Genomic DNA, 23,834 nt, shown 5'->3' with positions numbered 1-23,834 from the left:
TGAGACAGGGTCTCATGTAGCCTGGGCTGGCCTTGAACTTACTATATGGCTGAGGATGACCTTGAACTTCTGATCCTCATGTTTCATCTCACAGGCGGGTGGCACCATGCCAGTTTATGTCGTGTGGAGGGTCAAACCCAGGGTCTCATGCATGCCAGGCAGCCATACTTCGAACCGGGCTGCAGCCCCAGCCCTTTGAAGTGTAAGGACATCTAGTCCCAGCAATGCACGGCACTGGCTGGAGCCACTGTCCAAAGCGAGGTCACTGAGGTTTGCTGCACTCGTGCTTCCTACACATTTGAACCCTCCCGCAGGAACCATCGCCCGGGCGTCTGTGACCTGCTCTCTGCTCTCTCCACTACCCTCCGATCTGCTGGTACTCGTCCTCTTTGATCTTCATCCACTTAGCCTTCAAACATGGACAGCTCCCAGAGCCTGTCCCCAGCCCTCTGCTCAAACCCCGCCTCCTGTCCCAGGTAGATCTCACTTACTCTTAAGTTGCAGCTGCCCCAACAAGACAAAGCCATGGGACCTTTCATCTTTAATCCTGGTGTCCTACTGACATTCAGATTTCAGTATCTGCACCTCTCCACACAGACACCTACAGGGTCAGTGCCTCGGCCACATTATTCAATGCCTGTGTGGGGCGTCTGAACTCACCTCTTTCCTCAACTCTCCCAGTCTCCTGTCAACTCCTCAGTTCCCTCTGCTGCCCCTACTAAGCGCCCCTCAAATCCTGCCCACTCTTCCCACATCCACGTGCCTGCCTCCCACCTCCCTCTCATGATGTGCTGGAAGCCAGGACTCACATCAGCTACACAACAGACACCTGAGCCTTCTCATTATGGAATACCAACTCACCTCCTCCTGTGAGGGCTCTGCCACCCCCCCCTCCCCCGCCCCAACCCTCATATTACTCCCCGGCTGCAGCAGCTGCTTAGCTGGTCATTTGTTCTCAGACCCTTTAGGGCCTCTGTGTTTTTGCAGACTATAGGCGCAGGTGGGACTAATGCTTCCATTTAGTAACCACTGGCCACCAGGGCCTGTCGCTGTGCATGACACCACTCAATTACCTCACAGACCCTTTCCCTAACCTACCAACAGCCTTGGTATCCTAGGATGCCTAGGACACAGTAGAGAACCAGGAGGGGCTAGCCTGGGAATCAGGCAGGAAGGGTGCATGGGGGCTTCTGGTCCCCCCTTCTTCCCTACCCTTCCCTTCCACCCTCTCTTCCCTTTTCCTCCCCTCCTTCTGTGTCCCCCTCCTTTTCAGTGCTGGGGTCCTCCTTCAGGTGGTCTACTGATGAACTCCACCCCCAGCCTTTGCTTTGCGAGACTGGGTCTCACTAGTAGCCTAGGCTGTCATAATGCCCCTGCCTCAGTCTTCTGAGTGCTGGGATCTCAGGTGTGTGCCACGGTTCCCAGCCCAATCCTCCTCCTTGGACTCTGGGCTCTGAGGCCTGTATATATGCTCTCCTCATCTTGATGGCTTCCTTTTAGGTCTCTAGGTGTTCCCAAGCCAGCTTCTCTGTTCCCCCTTGTCCTTCCAAGGCCTTGGGTACCCCAAGAATGAAGTGTTTAGTGTGCTTGGTTACTACCACTCAATGATCTGACTTCCCAATTTCCCTGACACAGCATAAAACACCCTATCTGGTTCCACTGTCTCTGAGCCCAACGCAGGGCTGCATATGGATGCTTGGCCAGAGTTTATTGAGCCAATATGTCTGTCTGCCCCCCCCCTCTCTCTCCTGTCTCTGTCTCCCACTCCCTGTCAACTCACTTGGCCATGGGCTCAGAGGCAGTGGGCCGTGCCTGACATTGGTTGGGTGGTGGTCGATAACCTCTGAGGAGTAACCGTATGCACACATACACAAGGTATCCAACCCATCTCCCCCTCCCTGTGCACGCCTCCCCTGCCCCCGCTGGACTGGCACTGCTCCTTCAGCTCCGAGTTATAAGACGCGTTGTTTCAATGAGTATCCACGTGGGCTTGGCTGGACTCCGCGTTGTCACCTTTCTTTGTTCCTTGGGCAGGAAAAGAAGCCAGCAATACATCCTAAACCAATATATCCCAGGAGGTGCGTGGGAATGAAGGCTGGGTCTTGGGTTCTCTTGCTCTCCCTGCACTTGTGCAGCCGTGGCAAACCTACCCACTTACCGCTTGAGAGGCCATCATCTCGTTTATACTCTGTTCATACTGCTCGGCCAAAATGGCCAGTTTCCTCGTCTGCTCGTCCTTCAGTGTCTTTAAGATTGCTTTGTGCTCATTCTTTGGAGTGACTTCCAACTGGTGATTTTTGAGTGCTTTGTACTGTTTGGTCTGTACTTTGCAAGTGTCCTGAAACTGTTTTTTAATTTGCATTTCCATGGCCTGGCAGATTTAAAAAAACAAAAGGGTGACAAAGAGAAAGAGAACTGGGTCAGTATGCATGAAGTCCCCGGTTATACGACACAGTCAAGCACAGGACACAGAGGCAACAGCCATCAACCAGAAGGGGCAGGAATGGCGCAGGTTGCAGGGAACTACCAGTGCTCTGTCTTTTACGTGGCACGGATGGAGTGATTTCAACTTGACAGAGAGCTTTAGGAAACTGATGGATTCTAATGGGGAATGATGCCGTCGTATAAGCAGGCTGTGGACTACCATGCAGCTTGGTAAAGGGGTGGCGACCGTCTCCCAGCTTTCCTCCAGGCTCTAATGGCTCCTGCTGTTTGTCATTTCTCCCCTTTCTCTGGGCACGTGTGCACACAGCCATGTACGCTATCCCCTCTCCCGCCTCCCTGTCTCACAGTGTCTCCCTGAGACAGCAACAGAGATGAGCACTGAGCAGGGTCTCACATCCAAGCCCCTCCCACAGACACTGAAAGAGGGAATGACTGTGGGTCACTGCCTCCCTTCAATGTGACATCACTTTTGCACGCTGGCAAGTAGGAGGGGTATGTGGAGGGCACAGCCCACTCGGCTGTCCTCTTGGTGAACACTCAGGGTTTCTAGTGGCAGGGGTCATGTATGAGCCCAGGGTTTGCCTTGAAGGGACAATGTGACTGAGGGTGGCCTGCATCTGTGCCCGCACCAGCACTGGCCTGTCTTCCCGACACACTCTAGTGACTGAGGACATGGAACTTGCCACCCGATGTCAGGCAAGGATTACCTAGAGGCTGCAAGGGCCAAAGGGTCCCCCCTCCATGAATCCCCAGTGCAACCTGGAGAGCCAGTCCCAATTCCGAGGCCCATGGCAGATGTCACGAGTGAGCTATGTGGGATCCCACTAGCTCTGAAGGTGGTGCAGTAGCCAGTGCCTCATCCTCGAAGACAGCTGTTTCCATGGCGGGTTTCTCACACACTGGGGCTAGGACCACGGACAGTTCTTTGCCCACTTTCTCAGGGAACACTGTGTATATGCACATGGAGGGCAGAGGTGGGCAGGGTAGAGACACCATTTTTTTTCTTTTTGTGACACAGGGTTTTGCTGTGTATCTCTAGCTGACACGGAACTCACTGTGTAGACCAGCCGGCCTTGAGCATACCTGTCTACCTATCCATATGTGTACACCATGAGACCCAGCCCGACTTTTTTGTTTTTAAACTTAGGTTCTAGAGCAGTGGTTCTCAACCTTCCTGATGCTGTGACCGTTGAATACAGTTCCTCATGTTGAGGTGACCCCCAACCATAACATTATTTTCATCGCTACTTCATAATTGTAATTTTGCCACTGTTATGAATTGTAAATGTCTGTGTTTTCTGACAGTGGAAGAGTTTTGCTCAAGCGTTTCCCCAGATCCTTGCTTAATTTTTTTTTTTTTAGTTTTTATTTTACATACATGGGTGTTTTGCCTGCACGTATGTCTACATACCACATGTGCCTGGTGCCCTTGGAGGCCAGAAAAGGGCATCAGATCGCCTGGGACTAGAGTTACAGATGGTTGTGAGCTGCCATGTGGGTGCTGGGAATCAAACCCAGGTTCTCTGGAAGAGCAGCCATCTCTCCATCCCCACCTCACTGCCTTCAAAGAGGGTGGGTGACCAATGGCTCAGGTGGGCAACATACAGGAAGGGCTGAGAACCCTGCAGCTTAGCGGGTTTCAAAGCCCACAGGAGCCCTGGCCTCCACACCTGCAAAGTCTGATATCGGGAGTGATACATATACACTGTGTGTGGGATGCAGGCCGTGTGCTGGGTGCTGTGCGAGTCACTGTCCTCTCACCTTTAAGTTTTTCGGCTGTTGCCGAAGCTCCATGACGTGCTTCCGGTGCAGCTCCCGTTCCCGCCTCTTATTGTACTCCAGCTGGTTCTCCAGCTCCGTCTGGTGCTGTAACCGGATCAGATCCATGCGGAGCTTCTGCAGTGTGTGCAGCTGTCTGTACTCCAGCTCTCGGGTGGATTCATCATGCCGGATCAGCATGGCGTGCTCCATTTCCTTCTGGGTCCTCTTTTTATTCAGTTCCTGCATCCAGGAACAAATGATCAGTGGAGAGAGGTGGGCGGAGGGCAAGGGGAGAAACCCAGTGCAGGGAGGGTGTTTGCAGCATGACTTAATGAGATCAGAGCTCTTGGGCCTGTGATGAGGTTACCACTCACTGTAAGGTGAGAACTTCCCAGTGCTCACAACTGCGATATCTGGGAAAAGGGTTTAATCCCACCTGGGTTTTCCTGCCTCGTAGAGGGGCTGTGGGTCTTTGATAATGTGCTAGGCTTTGGAGTGGTTGAGCTAGGGGCACCCATGCTGGCTGCTCGTTAAAGTCAGGTAAGGACACACACCCTCAAATTCCTATAATTGTATAGGATCCCTAATTTCAATTTTAAAACCATCTTCAGGTGACTCTGTCATGTGACTGGTGTCTAGAGCTAGATTAAAGTCACAGAATGTCTGTATTGCTTCAGCTTTCTGGGGAAATACCCTGTTTTCATACATAACAGAAGTAGGCCAATTATCTATTTTTAAAAAGCAGAGCTTAGGGCATGCTGGGAGAGACTGGAGGACACCACTCCCCTTTCATCTGATGGTTCCTAGATCTAACTACTTGGTGCTTTTCCCTCCCTCCCTTTTCTTGCGGCATTGGGGATTGAACCCAGGGCCTAGCACATGCCACTCGGCTGCATCCACAGACCTCTCTCTTGTCAGTCCTGTTCATGCCCTGTTCATGCCCAATTGGTGCTCCCCCTACTTCCTTTCTCGGAGAATAGGGAAGCAGGAAAACAAAAGGTTACATAAAACATCTTTACCCACTGGCCAGAGGCTATTTTCATCTCTCCAAACTGGAGACTGAACCTTGGGCCCTGGGCTTTTTGGACCACTGAACTATCCCCCCACCCCCCAGAGGATATTCCTAATGCACTAGCTGCTAAGATCTAAGCTATGAGCTCTGGATTCATGCCAATGGTTGCTAAGCTGTGGCTGCGGCCCTGGATGTGGGGACACTCTAATGGTGACGTAAGGTAGACGCTTGTTGAAGCAGGTGCTGCTCTCACAGATGACTGGATTCAGTGTGAGCAGATGCCTAGGCTGGGCCCATGAATGTTCTCTCCTGAGAATTTGGAGCTGAGACTCAGGGCCAGTTGTCTCTGTGGTGGCTGGAATGACAGCTCACACAGGAACTACGGGATGGTCATCTGCTGTTATGAGAGATAGGGTTTAGATAAAGCTAGACTTCAGAAGAGAGGGAAAGAGAGAAAAGGGAGAAGGGGAAGGGGAGGGGGAGAGAGAGGAATGGAAAGGAAGAGAGAAAGAAGAGAGAAGAGGGAGAGAGAAAGAGAGAAGAGAGAGAGAGAAGAGAGAGAAGACAGGAGAGAGAGAGAGAGAGAGAGAGAGAGAGAGAGAGAGAGAGAGAGAGAGAGAGAGAGAGAGATGCAGCAAGTATTTTGTAGCCAAGTCTTTCTCAGCCCATCTCTATGTCCAGCTGTATTAAGTACTATTGAGTTTTGTTTTTTTTCTCTTCCTGAGAGTTTCACTAGGCAGCCTAGGCTGGCCTGGAACTTGCATTGTAGACCAGGCCGGGCCCAGACTCACAGAAATCTGCCTGCCTCTGCCTCCTGAGTTCTGGGATTAAAGGCATAGACAGCTGGCTGTGTCAGCTGCTATTGAGTGTTACTGGCCCTGTTCCTGTATTTCTACAGTAGCACTCCTGGTTTGGACTACGACGGCCCAAATACATTCTAGCAAACACAAACACGCAAGCAGGACAGTCTTTACCCATACTGGGAAATGGGCTCTGTACAAATTTAGAATAGAAAAAGCAGGGCTGGAAAGAGGTTGTTCCAGAAAGGGTGTGTACAATGGAGTTTTAGGAGAGGGGTGATTAGGTCAGGGGAGGGGAAGCTTGGGGCTGGGCAGGACAACACCTGGGTGCCCCACCTCTCTCTCAGCATCTGTGAGGGGAGAAGACATGACATGTTCGAGTTCACAGGAATGTCATCATAAGTGGTTATGAGTTCTTTGTTTCACCACCTGCTCTGTGGGAAGGGCCACTTTCCTGTGGTGCCACCCAGGGGCCACTCACTGTGCTTTGAAGGAGAAGACTTAGTTGGGGCTGGAGACACAGCTCTGTGGTTAAAAGCACTATATAAACAAATACAATGGGTGGTTGGAAGCGTCTTAGGTATACTGGCCCTCCACCCATAGCTTCTGGCACCGCCAGGGAGTGTTCATTTATTCGCTCAGCAAGCATCATTGTATATGCGGTGTGTGTGTGTGTGGTGCTAGCTTAGGCACAAGGGATGCAGCTGGAGAGCCACAGTGTAAACATAATTTAACTATTTCAGTTCTGGAAACTGAGTTCTGCCAGGGCCTCCTTCTCCAGCGCCTCAGCTTTTCGCTCCATTGTTTTACATTTGCTCTTTACAAGGGCCACCAAATGTCTTCTTTTAAAACAATTTTTAAGTTTTTTATGTCTATGAGTATTTTGCCTGCACTGTATCCAAAATGCACCACACTAGTGCTGGAAGAGGCCAGAAGAGGCTGTCAAATCCCCTGAACCGGGGTCAAAGATGGTCACAGAGTAGGTGGTCAAACATGAACTTAGAGTGTGCAGAGCAAAGCTCGGTGACAGTCCCTCTTCCATGGCCACTGTGTCCTGAGCCCCATTGCTGGGCCTCACAGCTCTACACTAACTCCAGGAGCCCAATTCAAGCTCAGGGGCTAAAACTCAAAGCTAGCAAGCACCTTAAGTGGATGTTCTGGGCTCTGAGGGAAACCTGCATTGGGCTGCTCTGGGTTTTGAGTTATTTACAGCCAGCTTCTCAGTGGCTTGCTTGGTGGCCATCTGAGCACTGCTCTGGTGAGAAGCAGTTTGCTTCTTCTGGTGACTCGCTGCTCATGGCTCTGGCAAGCTTCCTATACAGGCAAGGCCCCTAAAGCACACTTTGGATTCTTCAGGCATAAACGCAGGACCTCATCACCCAGCACAAACAATGCTTGTGAAGATGAAATGACAGGCCCTCCCCCAGAAATGCTTCAGAAAGTAACAGTACATTCCTGTTTTTCTATACTCAGATGTGGATAGCTGGCATAGAGTGTCTTAGACTTGGGTTTTACACATGATTTAGAAAGTCTGACAGCAGAACCTGGCTTTGGGTTGCAAGTTCTAGACTGTTCCCTTTACAGTGACTGCTGTGTCTGAGCTGCTGAGATCTAAGATGACCAGCTCCCTGTAACAGCTCAGGCTGAGGGGAACCATCTCATTGCTGTCGTATCCTGAGTCCAGTGCCATGCCTGCACAGTGACATGCAAAGCTTTTGCTTCATGTGGGACTCTTGCTATGCTGCCCGGCTGGTTTCTAACTGCTGCCTCCTGTACAGACTTTCATACGTAACCATGAGGCACTGGGGAACTGAAGGTCTCAGATCACAGACAACTTGCGTGAAGTTGAGTGGAAGCTGAAACTCTGGTTTGCAACATTTCTGTGAAAAGATGTCCTAGTGTAGTGTGTGTTCCTGTATTTTATTTTTCCAGTCTGTTTTAGAATGTTCTAGACATTGATGACACATTACAGGTTAGAGTCATGAATGTCTGTCTGTGGCATGTATAAAATCACCAAAATGAGCCGACCCAGAGCTGGTGGCATTGGTGACCCTGCCTGCCAATGCACTAGAGCTACACATGCACTGCAGGAGGGATGGGGGAGGGGGAGGGGAGGGGAGGGGAGGAGAGGAGAAGGGGAGGGGAGGGGGAGGGGAAGAGGGAGGGAGACAAACAGGCAGCCAGGTCCTTTTCTGCCAGGCAGGGGCTCTCCCACTAAGCTAAATCTCCAGCCCTTTTCAAGTGGTATTTTGAGACAGCGTCTTGATTAGTAGTTGCCCAGGCTGGCCTCCCAACTCATGATTCTCCTGCCTCAGCCTTCCAAGTGCTAGGATCACAGGTGTGTGTCACCCACACCTGACTTGGTTCAAACTTCACAGAGGCTGCTGTTGGGTTGAATATTTACCGATTTCTTAATTCTGGTTCTTGGGTGGGGTTGAGAGGGCTCAGCTAGACACTGATGTTCTTTTTACATCTGCCTCATGAGCTTAAAAGGATTCCCATCAGCTTAGGCAGGGATGAAGGAAGTTAGGCTCGCTGGTGGAACGTCAGAAGCCTAGGAGGACGACTTAGTGGTATCTGTGTATCCATCTGCCTATCTGCTTTTAGATTTGTATTACTTTATGGGTGTACATATGTGAAAGGCAGCTCTCTCCTTCTGACCCATGGTTTTCAAGGATCGAGGTCAGCTCCTCAGGCTTAGCAGCAAGCTCCTTCACCCCCTGAGCTGTTTTGCTGGCCCTTTGTGATATATATCTAAAACTTGGACCCAGAGGTTCCACTTCTGAGAAATACCTATGAAAATACATGTGCGTGGAAAAGCTTACTGACTGACCTCTCTGCAGTGTTGGGGATGGAACCGATGACTTCACACATGCTAGGAGAGCTGTCTACCACTGAGACACACACAGAGACACTAAAACCATACAAGGATGTTCTCTGTAGTGATGTTAGTGACAGTCACATTCCTGAGAGGAGCAGCGTTTAAGGACCTGTGACTATGGGTGAATCCTGTGGGGTTGTGGAGAACAGACCTGTGCTCCCCATGTTTCACAGTGAGTAATAGTTTAGGGGTATCTGGGATTTCTGCATTACCTCACCCCAGCCTTCCTCTTGTGCTTTGAGAGAAGATAGCATCTTAGCTGGGATGAGAGTGTCTGTCACATTAAAGACAGGCATGTTGCCCACTCAGGCTTACTTGCTTGGTTGAGTGCTTGGAACTGAACCTGGGTCCATTGCAAGAGCAGTAAATGATCTTAACCACTGACAAATCTTGATGAGTATAGGTTTTTTTTGTTTTTTTTTTTTTAAATCATTTTGTACAGTAGCTACTTTCTAGAACTTATATTGATTATAACTGACCTCTTGGCTACAAAATTTCCATAAATATATGCTATTGGAATAACAGTAACTATCAGATAAAAAAATATTTCTAATGAGCTCTTGGCCTTTTTATTTTTATTTAAAATGTATATATGTACATAGCACCCGTGTGCATGTGTGTGTATGTGTGTGTGTGTGAATGAGCGAGCACACCATGAAACACATGTATGTGGAGGGCAGGTTCTCCTGTCTCTATCTTCCTTCCTGCTGTCTGAGTCATAGAAGCATTGGGATTTAGACATGCGTCCACTCAGTTCAGCTTTGTGTGGGCACTGGGGACCTGAACTAGGGTCCTCAGGTGCTTGCACGACACATGCTTTATTCATGGTGTCTTCTCCTATAATTTCATTTCTGGTTTCTGACAGATCCAGAATATTCAGTGCTTAGTTAATGTCTTACCAAAACTTCTCCTGGAGCTTCTGTTTCTAGCTTGACCTAAATGTCTCCATGTCTCAAATCAGAAAGTAATTTTGATTCCCTGCTCATCTCTTATCTCATTGGCTGCCAAGACCTGTTCTTGTTTCTTTTATTTCTTAGGTCAGGGTTTCCTGCAGCTCAGGCTGGGCCCAGACATCTCAAGTGCTGGGATTGCATGTGAATCATCATACCCTGTGCATGTGGTGCCAGAGGTGGCACCCAGGGTCCTGTGTAGCAAATGGATGGGCCAGGTCCCATGTATGCTGTTTATAATCACAGTTGGGGCCCAGCTGTCCCCTGGAAGCTCATTCCATGTTGTCCACACCAGTTTGCCAGGCTCGGTCTCTTTGCTTCTTGTCTCTTCTCTCTACATGGCCTCTCACACATCTGTTGGTACCCCTCCCAGAATGAACCGTACCAGCTTTTCCCTCTTCCACCTCCTCATGTCACTGACACATCAATACAAAAGCTCCATTGTGTCTGTCTGTCTGTCATCTGAGGCCCAGCAGAGGGCCCACACTATCACAGGGTCTGGACACCTCTTCCCTTTCTATGACCCATTCTCATCCCCTTGGGGTAAGTCTGACCTCACTAAGGACCCAGGTTCTAATCAACCTTGTGCCACTCCAAGCAAGGCTCCTTTTTCTCCCTTTCCCCCTCTCTCTGTCTACTGATTGCTGAGTTACTGTCCTAACAGGAAATGTCTACCAGTTACCAGTTTCTCCTTCCCAGATCTTAAACAACACAAACACAGAGCCTGGCTGGTCTAGAATGGTTGGTGGTCAGCAAAGTTCAGTTTGCTTTGCTCTTTCTTCTAATTTGAACTCCACCAAGAGCCAACCTGTGATCCCAGCACACAGGAGGCTGAGGCAGGAGATTGACAGTTCAGGTCAGCTGGTTCACGTGAGGAGAACTTGTCTCAGAAAACAAAACAAAAGGTTTTCTGAGACACTTGCCCAGTTGCTCTTCTGTTAGTGGTGCCTGAGTTGGGTGCTTCCCTCCTGTACGTAAACACTGGGTTTTTATGAACCATCAGTATTTTTACCAATGGCTCAGTGGCATGTCTTCTCAGATTATTAATGCCTTCCTGACAGACTGACATGCCTTGTGCATCCTCCATCTCTGTGAGTGTCACCATGTCTTTCTCATTCCCAAACTGGAAGACTAGTAGTTACTACTATAACAATTGGTAGCCGGGCGGTGGTGGCGCACGCCTTTAATCCCAGCACTTGGGAGGCAGAGGCAGGCGGATTTCTGAGTTCGAGGCCAGCCTGGTCTACAGAGTGAGTTCCAGGACAGCCAGGGCTACAGAGAGAAACCTTGTCTCGAAAAACCAAAAAAACAAAAACAAAACAAAAAAAAAAAAAACAAAAAACAAAAAAACAACAACAACAACAAAAAAACAAAAACCAAAAAAAACAAAACAAAACAAAAAAACAATTGGTGATGATGAAGATGACTGTGTGTATGTGTGTATGTGTGTGTACATGTGTGCAAAAGCCAGAGGTTGACATTACATGTCAAATTCCTCAATCTCTATCCACTTTATACTTTTAGACAGGGTCTCTCTCTGAGCCTAGACCTCCTTGATTAGCCGAGACTGGATGGGCAGTGAGCGCCAAGCATCCTCCTGTGTCCATCTCCCCAGTGCAGGGATAATAGATCACACTGGTGCCCCTGGAGCTTGACTTCAGTTCTGGGATCTGAACTCAGTCCTCATGCCTGTGTGGCAAGCATTCCACGGACTGAGCTATCTCCCTAGCTCCAGCATCATTATTTTTGAGACGTGGGCTTGCTGTGTAGCTCAGGCTAGCCTCAAGCTTATGCTCCTGCCTCAGTCTTGTGAGCAGCAATCACTGTGAACTCCTCTGTTTGAAGTCCCTGTGGAAAACTGGTAAGAATGAGCAGTAGCTGACTTTAGGAATGCCCTTGTGATTTAACTTCGACTTTCTGTGCTAAGGACTCCTCTGGGCCAGAATTCACCGAGGAAGACTGCCTGCTTCCCTCCCTATTTTTTGCCTCTCATTGGGGCAGCCTGGTCTCACACTGATGCTTTAGCTCTTCAAAGCAGAGCTAGCATTTGCTAAGTCGCTCCCTGCCTGGAAGCCTCAGACGGCTTGCACTGCCTCCAGGGTCCAGTCTGAGGGCCTCATTGTAAATGAGGCCTTCGGCCTGCCACGGCCTGCCCCCTCCTTCTCAGCCTGCCTTCCACACACTCAGACCCCTGGCTGCCCTTGGTTTCTCCTCCAAGCCTCTTCTCAGCTCCCTGCTTACATTAGTTGTAGGCCTGTCACTGACGCTCAGGCAGGAGATTGACATTAGTCAGTTATATCTGCCACAGACAGGGCCTGGCACAGAGACACTCTGCAGGTATCCAATGCCAGGGCAACCATGACGCTGTGTGGAGCAGCGCACTGCCATTTAAGTGTTTCCTGAAGAGGCACAGAACAAGCAGGCCGGCAGTGGAAGTTTCCTCTCTGCTCTAGCTCCTGCTCGGCCTTGCATGGCAGGACACACATGCACCTCCATGACAACACAGCTTTTCAACTGCTAAGGCTGATCCTTACGCTGCGGATGGCCCTCTTATTGGAGGTAGCGTCCTTCTCTGACACGTTTCACACGTGATTCTGGCACTAATGGCTAAGGACACAGGGATGGAGGAGACAGACCCCACCCTGCCCCTCGAAAGGCCTTGGTGTGACAGATACCTCCCGAATGTTCTGCTGTTCCACCTCATGGCGCTTGATCATTATTTTCCGCTTGAAGAAGCGGCAGTTTCTGTCGTAGTACAGCCTCTGTTGAGTGAGCAGCTGGGCCTCCTCCTCAGCCTGCGTGTGCTGCAGGTTTTCTTTATGCTTCGATATCCGCTCCTGCTTCTCCTTCTTAGGTGTGCTGTGGTCCTCGTTCATTTCCTTAGAACAAGACAACACAAACACATCCAGGTCTTTCACACTGCTCAGCACTGAGGAACAGGAAGGGTCTGTTGCCCGCCCGCCTACCACGAGTATAATCTTGGCACGGAAGGCTTTTGGTGCACAGCCCGGCCCCCATCCGTTCACTCCCCGACCATTTGAGTGTTAAGTGAGAGAGACGCTTGAGTTTGCCTCACTCTGGCTTCTCACTCCCAGAAATCATTTATTCGGTCATCAACCAATGACTCTAAGCCCCGACCACAGGACTAATAGGTGGGCAGGTGAGCAAGAGATGGTGGCACCTTGACACTCAAGGGCTGGGCAACCCAGAATCAAAAACGGACTTAAGATCCATGGACACGAACTGAAATGACGGCCAGCCCCACCTTCAAGGGACAGATCGGAGTCCTCAAAGAGTACTGGGAAGCTTCTGACCTCAGTAACAATTGTGCTGACATTGAGCGGATTGGTGGGGGTAACTCAGGGAAGAGAAGAGGAAAGCTATTCTGATGCTCTGGACGGAGAGAACAGCCTGTGAAAACTCTTAGCGTGCGGTAGGAACGATGTGGTCAAGAGCTGACAGCCTTTGAGATGTGACAGGCCACGAGGGTTGTCGGGCCAATGGACACTGAAGCCTTGCAGACCTGGACTGGGAGAGGATTTTTACTCAGTTCTGGGAATTGAACCCAGGGACTTGATGGAACTCAGACAAGCTAAGCGAGCAGCCTACCCATGAGCTCCGTCCCCGACTGCCAATGCTCTTCAGTCTAGGAATGGCTAATCTATGCGTGGGGGTGTCCTAATGGAAACCGGATGCTGGCTTCAGTGCACAGAACAGAACAGAGGCAGGACTCTATCTGTGGAGGCAGCTGGGAGTCTCCTGGGAAGGTCAAGGCGAGGGAACACAGTGGCTTATACCAGGGAGGAATGAGGCTGAAGAAGAGAAGTAGATGGTTTCAAAATTGGGAAGGGGCTCTGAAGATGGTGCTAACTTGAATTCGGGGAGAAAGGGAATCATGTTTCACTTGGGGTGGGAGGGTGTGGGAATCACACACAGGAACTTTCCCCTGACTTCCCAGAGCACATGGGCAATGTGAAGAGGGGCGAGAACTGATGAGCTGGGACGCTGGTCTGCGGAGGGAAGACAGCACTTCTGAGAGAGTCCGGTACACTCACTCACCCATCCTCATGTCAACCAGCTTGGCTCGAGTGTGGCTAATGCTCACATACCTGCAACCACCTGATTTTCTTCATGTTTATCACAAACCACCACTGTTTAGATTAGTTTTGCCTTTAGCCAGTAGTTGCTTGTAAATTAGAGAGGTTGGGTGATGCATCTCTTATGTGATGACACCACCCCAGGTTCAGCCTTGAATCTGTGTGTCTAGGTTTAGCTATGACCATAAGGAGCCACTCTAAAATCAAGCCTGGATTATGAATGCCCCTTTCCATCCTCCTGTGATTGGTCCATAGGTGAGATTCTGGAGGCTCTGAACATACACGCTGAACACTTCCTACTCAGCAAGTGGCTGAGGCCACCTCAGTGGGCTCTGGGCCTGCTTTTCTCCAAGAAAACGTCCAAACCGTCTATGTTTTCTGAACATGATGACCCAAAGCTAACCCGGGGGTCTGGGCTGGAAGTGGAACAGGTCTCTGAGGTGGGTGTTTTGTGGAGAATCTTCTAAAGGTATCTGATGACCCTCAAGGTCTTGGTGTTTTAAATGCCCAAGATGGCAGCCATGCTTCTGAAGGATGGGCTGCAGAGCAGGAGCAAGCCCGTGCAGTTTATAAAGGAGAAGGGGTTGGGAGTTGAGGAAACTGCAAATTTTCCTATTGAAAAAAAAAAAAAAAATCAAAGCGATCTCCAAGATCTAGCAATATCCTACCAGTCACAAAGGAAACACCTGAGGAGAAAGGAAACTTTTTCTTTACTGGGCTGTTATTCTTGACTCGCTGGTTCCCAGAACTTAGAGAGCCAGAGATCCTTGGCCTTCTGCCAGCATGGATCAGCTGCTGCAGTTTCTTACCTGGGCAAGGCAGAGATGGCCCTGGATGCCCCACCCACCAACTCCCAGGTTCCTCCTTAGGCCCTGTGTCATCCCCCAATCAGCTCGTGAGCTCCAGAGGATGACCTTGCTAGGGAATGCCCAAGACCACATTTTATTAAACTTAATATGCCTAGGAAGTTCGCAGATAAGGAGTCCTAAACCTTATGAGAAGGAAAGAATGCAGGAGTCCAGGAGAGTCCCCGGTCAATACTGGGAAGAGAATGAGCAAAGCTAAGCTCGAAGATGACAGAATGCTTCCCCTGGAGACTCTCCTGAGTCCATCTGTGCTCTTCAATCAAACATTCTGGAATCTTCTATGCACATAGTGAATAGATGCACACACCATACACAGTCATGGGCAATGCCAGCCATGCTCTCTCCTCTTGTGTTCTTAAGCAGCTAAGTAATAACCTTGAATAATTGTTAAAAACTCTAGTTTCATGAAACGGAAGACATGTATCTTGGCTGAGGCGGTTAGAAAAGGCTTTCCTGGGGAAGTAATAGTTAAGGTAAGACTTTATAATCAATCCTAACTCTCACAAGGGTGAGGAATAAACTGTGCAGAGCTGGAGATGGGGTAAAAAAAGGCATGTGCAAAGGCCTCGGGGGTGGGGTGGGGAGGGGGCTTGTCACATTGGGGTAGCCGAAGGGTGGGCTGCACTGCAAAGGCAGCCGCCATGAGTAGGCTAGGGAAGGCGCGGAGGTGAGGAGACTAGAAGGGGAAGCTGGTGGTCGGCCCCTTGGGCTCATTAGAACTTCAACCTTCTCTGAGAACAGTTGGAACATGGCGGACTTTAACAGGACAATGAGATGGCACACAGGTTTCAAAAGGGTTTAAAACTATTCTTTGGCTGATGTGTGGAGAGCAGGCTAGAATAACAGACCCTGAGCTGCAGGCCTCGGCTCAGCAGCAGCAGCCCGTGGAATCCACGGAAAGGGGCGGTTTCAAACTCCACTCCAGGACCAGGGAGGACGAAGGCTGTTAGCCCTCTGCTTTAATACACTTTCTGAGTTGTCAGAACTGCTGGATTCGGCACCTGAACGCAGCAGGAGGGGACACTGTAAGCTCTGAGCCAGCTGCAGCAGGTGACCATGGGGACTCTTCCTTACCTCTTTTATTTTCTCCTTACAAATCTTGTACTGCTTCTTCTGACTTTCTAAGAAAGTTGTCAAGTCCTTCTTCTGCTGGGCCAGGATCTGCTGCTGGAACTTCTTCTCATCTGCTGCGGCTACCTTTGCCTGATCGGACAACAGAGGGGGCCAAGGTCAGCCTGAGCTTTGCACAGGACTCAGCTGTCCTCGAATGCCAAATAATGTCACCCCATGTGAATGACAATCTAAAGATTTATTTTCTGTGGTTCTTCTGTGTCTCAAAAACACATTCCCAATGACAGTGTAATGTGAATGTGGATCTTACACATGCATCTCTCTCTGTCTCTGTCTCTCTGTCTCTGTGTGTGTGTGTGCTCATGCATGTACATTTGTGTGCAGGTGCAGTGGACACCAGAGGATAATCTCAGGTGTTGTTTTTTGGGGGGCACTCGCCTTGCTATTTATTATTTATTTATTCATTATTTATTTTTCCATCCCACCCAAGTGTGTGCTAATGTGGTGTACACTCATGGTGAGGAACAGATGCTTGTGACTGAGTGTGAACACCCATGGAGGCCAGAGGCCACGGGACATTGGCCTCTGCCACTCTCTACCTTACTGGTTTGAGACACGGTCTCTGGCTGATTCTAGGCTGGTGCCCAGCAAGCCCCAGTGATCTTCTTGTCTCCACCTCCACAGCACCGGAGTTAGAGGTGTGCACACAGCCACGCCCATGTAGGGCATTGGGATCCAAACTCAGGGACCAGTAAGTGATCTTGTTTATTGAGCCACTGACCTGAGGTTTGCCACCAATGAGGCTAAGCTAGCTAGCCAGCAGCCCTGGTGTCTACCCTGGCTCCACCTTTTCAGTGGTAGGATTATAGGCGTGTGTCACTACACCTGGCCCATCATTCCCTTATAATAATATGAAACATTTAATAGCAATAAAAACAGTATCTTGACTCTTCATCTTATCATTTTATCTTTTGGTTTCCTTTATGTGTCAGGGTACTGTGATATAAGCCATCAAGACCTTGAACTTGGAATCCCCCTGCACCAGCACCTAAATCCCCGAGATTACAGGTGCATTCCAACACACCTAGAGAGAATGTGTTCCAAATGAGTCCATAGAGTCCAGGAGCGCAGCTCAGGTGAGCACGCAGGAGGCCCTGGCTCCATCCCCAGGACTACTAAAAAATTAACTAAAATCATTAAATGTGTTAAGGACACGGATGCAGAAGAGACTCTTCCTCAGAAAGCCTGAATCACAGCCAGGTTACATCTTTTGTGTCCTGTGGCCGGTCTGGCAGCCATGAGCAGGGGTAGCCCTCACTAAAGAGGCTGCTTGAGGAGAACTAGGGTGTGGCGGGCACAAGACAGACCTGAGGACAGGACAGGCCCCTGCAGAGGGAGCTGTTCTCCCAACTGAAACCCCATATCTCATCTTGCAAGGCGATTTCAGTTAGGACCCCAACCAAGCAACAGTGTTTGCTGCTTTTCCCTCTCCCTGCTGACTGCCAGGGGCGAGCACCTGCGGGCGGGGCAGGCGGGCAGGCGCCTCCCACTCCCGTTGACTGACCTCCTTTTCTATGGTAGCCACTTGCTTCTTGGCCAGCTTCTCCAGCTCGATGGACGAGTTGTTGGCATGCGTCTCCACCTCCTTCTGGAGCTTGAGGCGGTGCTCATCCATCTCAGCCTTCAGCTTGTTCTCCAGGGCGATCAGCTGCTTCTGGTGCTGGCGCCGCATCCGCTTATAACCTGACATCTGTTCCCGCAACTCGTTCTCCTGCTCATGCTCATGGATCTGCCGTGTAACCTGAGGCAGGTCGGGGTGGGGGACAGAGCTCCGGGTCACCGTGTGGACCAGAGCTTTCCCACAGCAAAGCAGAGGGCACCCTGAGACGTGGGCATCCTCGCCAGCCTGTGGCTTCCAAGCCTCCAGATGCTGATCTGGAACAGGGGCTATGCTGGGCACTGTCGTCCTCAAAAACATCTCGTTTTCTCAGCTCTTTTACTCACTCATAAGGTATGTCATTCGTATATTGTTAACAGTCATATATATATATATATATATATATATATATATATATATATATATATATATATCACACACACACACACACACACACACACACACACGCTCAGACTTTGTGAATGGCCCCATGGTGCTGGGACCCCCTCCAGATGAGAAGCTATGCATTTTTAAAGGATCATCCTAATATCCCTAAGAGACAGACAAACACAAGCACACATAAAGTTTTTAAGCCTCATGTTTCACTTTGCCCCATCCCTAAAAGAGCTGTCCACAAGTTACAATAATTTTTTCTTAAAAAGGACAAGGCAATTCTGAGTTTCACAGGGACCACTTCTCCTTAGTTTGATTTCAATTCAATGTCTAGCAAGCCCGATGCCCAGGGGAACCTGCAGTCTCCCTGCCCCCCTGCCCCCCCCCCCCCCCCCCCGCACTTTGACCCTTCTGGGATTTCCCAGTCTCCTCTGCTTCTCACCCTTCCATGTCCCTGATGGAGCTGCCGACTGCTTCCTTCTCCTTTCTCCTGTTTTAGAACAGCTCTTGGATGGGTCGGGATGTTAACTTCGTTTTTGTTGTATGATACGGCCACTCCCCTGGAGAGTGAGTCCTGCCTCCTCTTTACCCCCAAAGTAAGTTTTCTTGGGAAACCCCATAACGCTCGATATAAATGCTCTTACACTGTTTTCCCTATGTGGGTCAACCTGGCATGGTTCGTGTGTCTGCTCTAGTCAGAAGGGTGTCCCTCCACTCTCCACTGGGTCCTTACAACAGAGCAGTGGTTCTCAACTTGTGAGTCACAAACCCCATGGAGAAGGTGGATCAGATATCCTGCATATCAGATATTTACACAACAATTCATAACAGTAGCAAAGTTACAGTTAGGATGCAGCAGCAGAATAACTGTATGGTTGGGGTCATCACAGCACAAGGAATGGTGTGATAGGGTTACAGCCTTAGGACGGTTGAGAACCGCTGCTGTAGGGGGAGGGGCCGTCCTGAGACTGGATGTTAGTCCTTCCTAGCTGAGGGAATGTGCCTTTCACATGTGTGTCTCACTTGGAAGGACGGTCCTCTCTAGGACTGAGCAGAAGATATTTTAAGACCTACTGACAAAGGACAACATTACCTCACGGCCCTCTAGTACTCTGAAAGAAATGAGTAGAAAGGAGTAATGTGTTTTGTCACTATGGTCCTGAGTAATTGTATTTATATTCTGGGCACTGAAAGGAGACTAAGGGCCTGCAGTGCTAGCCTGCCAGCTTTGTGGCTGGTCTCGAACCCTCCATTCTTGTGTTCCAGCCTCCCACATCCTAGGATGGACAGGTATGCGCTACCATGCCTTTGCTCCCCTCTGCTGCACTCGAAAGTTCCCTAGCCCAGTGTGGAGGTGAAATACTGGGCAAGTACTCTACTACCAGGCTAAATCCCCAGACACTTTTTTTTTTTTTTTTTTGAGACAGGGTGTCCCCATGAAGCCCAGGAGACCTTGACCTGCATGGCAAGCCTCCTGCCTCTGTCTCCCAAGTGCTGGGATTACAAGCTGGTCTCACTAGGGAAACAAAGAAGTAGTTTGAGCAATGTGTATAAGGTTCAATCCCATATGCTCATACCACACACAAGGACAACTTTAGGGAAAAAAAAAAAAAGAAAACAATTCTGGTCAACAGAGACTATCCAGTCTCTGTTTAACTTACAGTCTCCCTTTAGAATTTGGATTTTTCTCCATCACAGGTAGATATGTTTTATTGAGATAGTAACTTTTAATTTCAGTATTCCCATGTGTGTGTGTGCGTGCGTGTGTGGAGGCCAGAGGCTGCAGTGAGCTTCCTCAACTGTTCTCCACCTTACTCCTTCAGCCTGGAGCTCAGGGTTCTGACAAGGCTGGCTCACCAGCCAGCTCTGGGGATCTTCTAGTCTCCACCCCCACAGTGTGGTGAGATCACAGGCGCAAACTACCGCCTGGCCTTCGCCTGGGCGCTGGGATCTGAGCTGAGCGGCAGGCACTCTTCCTCCTGAGTCATCGCCTCAGCCTTCTGGAATTCCCTCTTTAATGAGATTCCCAGAGGGGAGGCAGGGCTTGCTCTAATGCCATCATGATGTATCTGCACACGCACAGGCCTACAGCTGATACGATGTTCTTAGGTGACTACCATGTGGCAGGAAGCCCAAAGACAGATATTTCCTGTATTACCTGGGGTGGGTCTCTGGGAATAGGGTGGTCCCACTGCCTGTCTTATCACACCTGGCTCAAATGTGTGACCAAGAAAATTGACAGCACCCAGCAAGCTCTCCCTGTATCTGGCTGTGACTTCCAGAAGGGTGGCTTCGCTTCCCAACCAACCCCCACAGTTAGGAGAGTCGCCTTCTCAGACTCCAAACTGACCTTCCCTTTGCCACCACCAAACTCTCTGAGTTTTAGATTGTCTTCCTGGACGCATACAGAGTTTTTTTGTTTGTTTGTTTTTGATACAGGGTCTTGGTATATAGTTTGGGGTGGCCTCTAACTCCCATGTGACAGCTGTGAGCCACCAAGAGATACTAAGTTTTATCTTTCTGAGTTCAAAGTAGACAGTCAAGCTTAAATAAAAGTCTAAGCAGTGGGCTCACTTGCCAAATTTAACATGAAATATATTAAACATTTGTTAGTTATATTATGAATTCTTATTTCGCTTTCATACCATTTGTCTGAAGAATACACTGGTCAACAGAATTTCAAACAGCTAATAATTTTATATACTTTATAATTTATCTCTTAAATGTGTGTCCATGTGTGTGGTGGATGTACTTGTTCGTGTGAGTGTGTACACGTACTGGGGTGCCCACTTGCCTGCTCCAGTGTGGGGACTGGAGGACGGGTGCTGACATTGGGTTTCTCTCCTGGCCCCCCTCTACCTTTATTTTTTTTTGAGACCGAATCTCCCAGTGAACCAAAGCTCGTCATCTGCTGGACTGGCTGGCCAAAGAGCTTCATGGACCTGCCTGTTGCTACCCCTTGGCCCCCAACTCGTGCCACTGGACCTGGCTTTTGACATGGGTTCTGGGGATCGACTCAGGTCCCATGCTTGTGCAGCAGACACATTACTGACTGAGCCTCCTCTGCAGCCTGGAGACAGGCCCTCACTGTGGTGTCCATGGTGGCCTGTGACTCACCATGAAGCCTGCCCCTGCCCCTTAGGCACTGGCTGACAGGGGTTAGTGCACTTCTGGCCCTACCACTCTGGTTCACTTTCGCTGTAGCTTTGGTTTGAGATGGGGGTCTCACCATGAAGCCCTGGCTGGCCCGGAACTAACTATGCTGGTCTAGAACAAGAATGATAAGGCTGCCCCTGCCTCCGGAGTGCTGAGATGAAGGGCATGCACTATTACACGTTACCTAATTCTTATACGTCCTAGAGATCAGAACCAAGGGCCCGTCATTCTTGAACTGCCTTAGGGAATCCATTGTCAGGCAGAGAAACAGTGTTGATTCCTGTTATAAAGAATTACCCCTTCCCCTAAAAAGTCAGTGGTGGAGAGAATGGTGAGTCTGACCTATAGTCAGTCAGATGTGAAGCTGTAAAGATGCTATGGGGTGTGCCGATTATAGTTCTGCTAGGGACATCTCAATGGGACCAAACATAAGCCGGCAGTGCCACTGCCATACCATGGGATGCTGTGGAAAAACACTCATTCTGTCCCAACTATACCTCTGACCTTGGGCAGAGAATTGACCTCTTGAAGTCTTCTGATGCCCCCCCCCCCCAGAAAAAGAGAGATGAGCCCAATTTTCCTCAGTGTAGTGGACTGTGTCAAAGGGCTGAGGGGCCTCTGAGTCAAGGAACAAGAATGAACTGTTGGTCTCCGACCTTCTCCTGCCATCCCTGGAGGAGCTTCATGCCCCTGCTATTAGTGCTGCAGCTCTGGGTCTCAACAAACAAATGGGGGGGGGGGATGGGCTTCATTTCATTTTTATACAGAGTCTTACTATAGAGCCTGGCTGGCTAAGAACTCACTATATAGACCAAAATGGCCTGGAACTCACAGAGATTCTCCTGCCTCTGGCTGCTGGGATTAAAGGCGTACACCACCAAGGCGTCTCACTCTGGTGAGAGAGCACATTTAACTATAAAATTACCCATTGTCAGCTTGTGAACTTTAAGGTAACATACGACAGAGATACGAATGAGGCCCTGGCTTCTGTATTCAGCACCACACCCCATACACTAAAAAAGGATTAAGTCTGCACCTTTCCCCGATATGTCCTGACCTCTAGCATGTGCTCTGTCACCGAGCTATACTCCCAACACACACAGGATTTCTGAGTCAGAACTACTGCGTATTTCACATACCTGGAATATATACAGTACAGTAAATAAGCAGCAGGGAACAGGCCCTACCCAGGAGGCCTGAAACACCTTTTAAAGGAGTTCCCAGTTGCACTACACTACTGTTTAATCCTAGGAAGACCTGCTTCTGAAGCGAATCAGTCAGCCTATAGTCCAGAATGCATGAGTTTACCATGTGCAAGCATGAAGGCCGAGAGGCATCCTACTGAACTCGAGTGATCTAAGCTCAGACAGGGTTCATTCTTCCTAGGCAGCAAAGCTGTGCATTTGGTGGAAGTGGTCACCTCAGCGCTGAGCATCCATCAACGGCCAGCAAGTGCTCAGAGTGAACATGGTGAGCCTTATGTGGGCTGCAGAGAGCCAACCTAGCACCCTTCAGAGCACCCAAGGAAAGGTGTCTTAAGTTCCCCACTAACAGTCATGAGTGATACTAGGTGATTTCTGCCTGATCTCGTCCCTCTGTCTCTCCCCCACCATATCACCCCCACTTACTCTCCTGTCCCCTCAGTCAGAATAACTGACATAGACTTTTTTCAGTTTTTAAAAAGGGATCTAGTATCTCACTATGTAGCCTAGGCTAGCCTTCTTCACTCTGCTTCCTATGTGGGGCATCACAAGCAGGCATTGCCACACCTATCTAAAATGGACCCTTCCCAATCCAAATCCCATGTGTCAGTGGCTGCAGACACACCTATTCATTCACTCGACCACCTCATATATGCATTTACTGAGTGAGTGGCCATGTGAGTTGGGCATATTGATTGGCAGCTAGGGGAAAGAAACTGGTATCAGCAACACTTCATGTGTGTGCCACATATGTATGGAGGTCAGAGGTCAGCTCTAGGTGTCATTCTCAATGTTCTTTGCCTTATTTCGGGAAGATGAACTCATTACTTCATCTAGGTTGGCTGGCCAATGAGCTGGCCAAGGATCTGCCTGTTCTTATTCCCGACCCCACCCCCTCTGCAAGAACAGGGGCTTCAGATACACAGGGTCATAGCAGGCTATTCACATGGGTGCTGGGAAGCTGAACGTCACTGACTGAGTCACCTCTTGGCCCCAGGAGTTGCCCTGTATGGGATAGATAATGCATCCTCTGGTGTACTGTCCTGTAGGAGACATTCAACGGGTTAGCACTGGGCTCCTGAGAGGTGACATGGAGGTGGTTTCTGCCTATGGACCAAACTTCTTCAGATGCCACATGGTGAGCTCAACAGTTAGACAGTGCTTCAGAGATTCCAAGCGCACACCCCCTTCATGAGTTTTTGTCCTCACTCTGGTAAGGCCCAGATGGGAGAATCTGCACTAGAGGGATGAAGCAACAGCCTCTCTCCCGGGGTTGTTCTGGTGACCCCAACTGGTTTTCTTCTCATACTCTCTCCCTAAGGTGTGGCCTATCACAATCATTCGTGAGGCCTTGAGGAAGCAGCACATGAGCCATGTGGTCGACCCTATGACCTCACTGCTCTTTATGTCTCCAGAGACCTAGTGATGTCACATGTAAGAAGTGACATCAAACACTGAAAACAGCCAGAGTTGTTCTCATGGGCCAGTAGCAAAATGCAAACACGGGACACAAGGACTCAGAGACAATCCTGGAGAATAATAC

The 23,834-nt window shown here is 49.6% G+C and overlaps 1 protein-coding gene across 1 annotated transcript in view; it reads right to left on the bottom strand.

The window, feature by feature from the left end:
* The window catches only part of Taok3 (TAO kinase 3), a 155,332-nt gene that overhangs the window by 6,791 nt on the left and 124,707 nt on the right, over positions 1 to 23,834 (bottom strand). Inside the window, exons 16-20 of the mRNA XM_076922572.1 lie at positions 17,448 to 17,684; positions 15,887 to 16,015; positions 12,525 to 12,728; positions 4,207 to 4,446; positions 2,159 to 2,371 (exon numbers count right to left, since the gene is read on the bottom strand). Of these exons, the coding sequence (XP_076778687.1) occupies positions 2,159 to 2,371; positions 4,207 to 4,446; positions 12,525 to 12,728; positions 15,887 to 16,015; positions 17,448 to 17,684 (1,023 nt within the window). The remainder of the gene's footprint in view (positions 1 to 2,158; positions 2,372 to 4,206; positions 4,447 to 12,524; positions 12,729 to 15,886; positions 16,016 to 17,447; positions 17,685 to 23,834) is intronic.

Source organism: Arvicanthis niloticus, chromosome 24 (assembly GCF_011762505.2).
Source record: "Arvicanthis niloticus isolate mArvNil1 chromosome 24, mArvNil1.pat.X, whole genome shotgun sequence".
In the NCBI taxonomy this organism is placed as follows: Eukaryota; Metazoa; Chordata; class Mammalia; order Rodentia; family Muridae; genus Arvicanthis; species Arvicanthis niloticus.
The sequence above is the reverse complement of the archived record's forward strand: the minus strand, read 5'-3'. Positions and strand labels throughout refer to the sequence as shown.